General features: G+C 37.3%; 1 protein-coding gene across 1 annotated transcript; it reads left to right on the plus strand.

The window, feature by feature from the left end:
• Positions 1-631: 631 nt before the first annotated feature.
• On the plus strand, positions 632-3195 carry LOC141147718 (hemoglobin subunit beta-2-like). The gene is made up of 3 exons (XM_073634911.1): positions 632-783; positions 1850-2072; positions 2974-3195. Exons 1-3 carry the CDS (start codon positions 692-694, stop codon positions 3100-3102), a joined length of 444 nt encoding a protein of 147 aa, XP_073491012.1. The 5' UTR covers positions 632-691; the 3' UTR covers positions 3103-3195.
• The last annotated feature ends 2398 nt before the right edge of the window (positions 3196-5593 follow it).

A 5593-nucleotide genomic window follows, 5' to 3' on the forward strand; every position in this document is an offset into this window, starting at 1 on the left:
TAAAATGTCAAACCCCAGACCGTATTTTCAAGTTTAAAATGTCAAACCCCAGACCATGGCAAGGAGGGGGGGGGACTGGGAAGTCCTAGTTACAACTGGTAAAGGTGATTTCCCATCACTTTGGGTAGATTTTCACTCATTTCTGTAGAAGAGGAGAGAGATAGCTGTTCCTCTTGCACTGCCTTTGTGTGTGGTGATGTGAATGGTGGCACATAACATTGTAGTTACAAACAGGAATGTGCAAGTAAAGGAGACTCCTGAGGGACTCCATAGATCCCAGCAGGCATCTTGCAGTGTGGCAGGGGAAAGTTTGAAACGGAAGCTCAGATGAGAAAAAAATGTTAAAAAATATCAGCAAATGCATGTAAGTTCATCTGTTAACACCCTTTTTAAAGCTAAATTATGATTATTATGCATTCAAAATATCAACATATATTTTTAAAAAGTATGTAAAAAACTATTACCTGTAAACTATTGTTGGATGTTTGGGAATTTTTTTTAAGAATTTACAACAGAAAAGATTTAGACTTATCAGATATGAAGAGCCGGGTGGAGTTAACATGACACAGCAGAAACCATACTGGGTGTAACTTGGCAAAGTTGACTATAAATCAGGGTTAAAATTGTGAAAGAGCAGAAGAGTTAAACTTCTCATTTGAATCCTCAGCAACAGCTAAACCTCACCGCCAAAATGGTCCACTGGACAGCCAATGAGAAAGCTGCTATCACCTCAACATGGGCAAAAGTCAACATTGAGAAAGATGGAGCTGAAGCCCTGACCAGGTAAGCAAAATGTTTATCTTTTACTTTACTTTTACTTACTAATAAAACTGATGTAACACTAGGCACGGTCTTTCTATAGCTGTGATTATAAAATGTAGATATAACTGTGAAATTTCTTTCATACGTTTTGCACCTATTAGGCCTCATGCACACAGGACGTTTTGCAAATTCTCCTAGAAAACTTTACTCCTGGCAGCAAACTTTCATAAGAACAAACTGCCTGACGTTTAGGTGTGTTTACAGGCATCAAGCGCTTGGGTGTGAATTCATTTCATTGGCCAGATAATCATTTATTTTGGCCATTGAAATACATTAACACTCAAGCACTAAACACGCCTAGCGTTAGCATGCTTTTAGACATTTTCACATGCGTTTACAAGCTTCAAGCATTTTTTCTGCCAAAATTCTACTGCTCCTGGACGCATGACAGTGGGGTTTTTTCTGTGCCTCTAAATGCCCCTACCACTAAACGCTGCTAAAACCTATGTGCGTGGACACTCATGGGGGGGAATTTACTAAAACTGGAAAGTACAAAATCTGGTGCAGCTGTGTGTGGTAGCCTATCAGCTTCTAACTTCAACTTGTTCAATTAGGCTTTGACAATAAAACCTGGAAGCTGATTGGTTTCTATGCACAGCTGCAACAGATTTTGCACTCAACAGTTTTAATAAATCAACCCCTATAGGCTAACATGCAGGGGAATTTAGAGGCAGGAAAAAAAAATGCCAGGTGCCCCTAGAAGCAGCTAGCTGCCATCACCTCATCATGGGCAAAAGTCAGCATTGAGAATGATGGCGCTGAAGCCCTTACCAGGTAAGTAACATGTTTATCTTTTACTTAATAAACCTGATATAACATTAAGAATCAGTCTTTCCATAGCTGTAACAAAAAATGTAACTAAACTCTTTAAACTGCTGTAACATTTCTTTCATACATTTTGCATACACAAAGCTCCGATCTTTGTAACATACTGCTATATGGGAGCATCAAATAATTACAAACACTGTGGCTAATAAATAATTGATGAACATGCCATTAATAAACCGATCATTTACCTACCATTTAGGCTATTTATCGTGTACCCATGGACCCAGAGGTATTTCAGCAGCTTTGGAAACTTGTCCATTGTTGACACTATCTCTAGTAATGAGAATGTCCGCGCTCATGGCAAGAAGGTGCTCGGAGCTGTTGGCAACGCTATTCAGCATCTGGATGATGTGAAAGGAACTTTGGCTAATCTCAGCAAAGAACATGCTGCTGACCTCCATGTGGATCCTGAGAACTTTAAGGTATGTTTATTGCAATGCTGTTATAGCAGAAATTACAGGTTTAATATTATTCCTATTAAAAACATCTAAATTTAGGAATAGAGACATTTATATATCCACAGTATAGACTATCCACAGTCAAACAAACCAAATGATTTATTATATTGTGATAATTTTAAGCATACTGGAAAGTCACAAGACCATTTTTTCCCCTAAAACTGTTTAGTTAAGTAAAACATTTTAAAACATTTCTTTATACGCGTCTTTAACTTTAATATTTATTTGCATGGGTGTTACCTGTTCCAGCACGTTAATTTCTATATAACTTCAACATACAGGATATATGTCTATCTAATGGTTATATTTACTATAGATGGATTTGTATATGTGAATGTGAATTATTGGTATTGGTGCTGGAAAGAAACTGAAAGATGTAAATACTTGCATGCAAATGTTTTTTTCAAATGAAATATAATTTTATAATGTTATATGGAATTAAATAATTTTGTTTAGAAAAAATAAATGGTGTGCCTTTCCAGTGTCCTTAAATATCCCAACATAATGATCAAGAAGTAGCATTTTTTTTTCACTTTAACCAACACGTTAAAACCCAGAAATTATGTAAATAACTGTATAAAATTTGTAATAAATTACTAAGTGTGTGACCAACAAAGCGGTGTTTATTATTAAACATGCAGTCAGATAAAGAAAAGTATAGGAATAATGCATTTATCTTACTATGTTTGCCAATCTGGCATGAATACAAGATGACTGATTTTGGTAAACTATTCCTTTTCAAGAGATCTGCACAAATGGTGTTAAGTAGGTTATGTTACTGGTAACTTATTGGACTATGTTGAAAAATAGGGTATGATAGAATTACTAGAAGAACTTTAGTAATGTTTTTTTTCTGTTTCCACAGCGTCTTGCCCAAGTGCTGTTGATTGTCTTGGCAACCAAGCTGGGAGCTGGCTTCACCCCTCAAGTCGCGGCTGCCTGGCAGAAATTCAGCAACGTTTTAGTGGCCGCTCTGACCCATGGATACCACTAAATCCTCAAAACACAGAGACTTAACATCATTATTGGCAGCAAATGCTTCTGTGATTTGTTAATTTTCAATAAAACTTTCAATTCATAAATCAAATCTTTTTTTCTTTATATAATATTAATATTTTATTATCAACACATGCCATATCTTTTACCAAGAGTCTGTGGAAATCGTGGGTTATAAAAAAACAAATAATTCGTATTTATCATTAATATAATACAATATTTTAAAAATCCTGTGGAAAAGTTGTGGGGTAACCTAAAGTACAACAAATACAAAAAATATCTATAAGCTGAAATTGTTATACATAGAGGATTAGGCCAAAACGCCCTCTAAGCACTACACTGCTAGTATGTATTATGTTTCACAAACATGAACTTTGACTTTTTAAACTATTTGTGTAACAAAAAAAAAAAAAATGGAAGTCATTATGAGTGTGGAAAAATACATTTATTATAATGCTTTAGGCTTCATGTACACTAGCCTACACTGGCAGGTCCTAAACTTGAGTTTAGGAGCTTTTGCCATTTTTTTTGCCAAAGCTCCTAAACTCAACTCCAAAAAAATCATATGTGTCAATGTACACATAGACTTTTAGCAAAGTTTAGGAGCTGCCGCCTTTACATGAGCTTCAACAGCCCTCTCCTGAATGCGAAAGAATTGCGTTCAGGATAGGAACACTTTGACCGCTGGCCAATTTTGCCACGGTCATGGTAAATGTAGGCCAGTGTACATGAAGCCTAAAAGTGCTACTAAAGCCTAAACATTTTATACCTTAATTAGTTCTCTGTATGTAAGGGAAAAAATGTTCCAGTACCTCACCCCCCATATACTTACCTGTGTCCTCACTCATTCCAGCGCTGTGCCCATCTGTAGCCACTCTCCCAACTCTCACAGGTTTTGTTGAGGCAGCGGGAGCTATTGTCTCTATCTGTGTCTACTGACATGGGCAACATGGCTCAGGATCGAGCCCGCAGGTGTGCCACCATAGAGGGTGGCTTCCTATGATGGCAGGCGGAGAAGAAGTGGAGCCAGGAGTGCTGTGGGGGACCCCAAAAGAGGAGGATCTGGGCCACTTTGAGCAATTGTTTTTGCACAGAGCAGGTAGGTGTACCATGTTTGTTATTTTAAAAAGAAAAACAATTTAGACTTTACAAACACTTCAATGATCACATCATATTTCGGGAGATATCAGTACAGGGTATTCTTAAGGGTACACACACTCTTTTTGCACTATTATATCAGTAGTAGTACATCATGTAATATATAGTGTGTTTTTGTGAGGATATGATATGATATACTGTATGTATTCCTAAGCATATGATATGATATACTATCTGTGTTAGTGAGAGTTTTTTTTTTAATATAATATACTGATTAGTTAGTATATCATGTCATATGATTCAAATATAAGGCTTTCTTCATTCATGTGTGATATGTTGGGGTGCTTTATTGCAAGCATGTTAACTAATGGTATTTTGCACATTAACCCGAATCCTGTTAATATAGCTTATTATTATTTAGTGGTCTGCCAGCCAGAGGTATAACTACAGATCACGGGGCCGCATTGCAAAACTTTGATGGGGCCCATCCGGTTAGATTGTAGTAGATGTCCTAAACGCAATAAGTCTATACTACTAAGACAGTAAGACAAAATAAATAAAGCAGAGGGGTCTGTGACTAGCAATCCTGATGACTCCTGTGCTTGTGATATCTGGTGTACTAGATAGCAGACATCACAGTTTAACTCGCCTCAATGGCCTTCCTAATGGTCTCCCACTCCTTGGCTCCATAACAGCCTAAAGTCCTATTTGGAGAGTGAAGTTCCGAGTCAATTTAGTCTTATAGAAAGTCTGTTACTTTCATTCAAACCAGAACTTACACACAGTGGTTTATTTGCTAGAAAAGTAGAGAATATTTGCTCAGCTTGTTAATGACAGTTAAGCTGTGTTTACTTCAATTATCCAGTCATGCCCAACACAAAATCATATTTTATAAAACCCCTGCCAGTGACTGGGGAATCAAATTGAACACAGCATCATTCAATTCACTAAGCTAAGTAAAATTTCAGTTTATTTGGTAAACTATATTTACTATTTTACTTAATCAACCCTGTGGATGTGCACTGAGAATCAGAAAAATCACAATTATTGGTTGAACTAGATGGACTTGTCTTTTTCAACCAGACTAACTATGTAACTTTGTAACCATTATGATGCAACACAATGACTTAAAGCCCAACTCTGGGCAACTAAAAAATGATCCCTTGCATTGGGGCTGTGCAAGGGTTAATAGTTTGTTTTGTCTAGGAGAGAGAAGAAATGGCTTTACATACCTGATCCTCTGCTCCCCGGCAGATGGCTGTCCCCCACGTTCTGGTGGTGGACTATCCCTCAGTCCAATGCAGAGCTATAGGCCTTGCTTTGGTCTTGATGATGTCAGAACTCTAAACCTCTTGACTATAGGTGAGAAGAAGCTGCGGGAACAGTCGAGC

This window comes from Aquarana catesbeiana, linkage group LG06, assembly GCF_042186555.1.
Source record: "Aquarana catesbeiana isolate 2022-GZ linkage group LG06, ASM4218655v1, whole genome shotgun sequence".
NCBI lineage: Eukaryota > Metazoa > Chordata > Amphibia > Anura > Ranidae > Aquarana > Aquarana catesbeiana.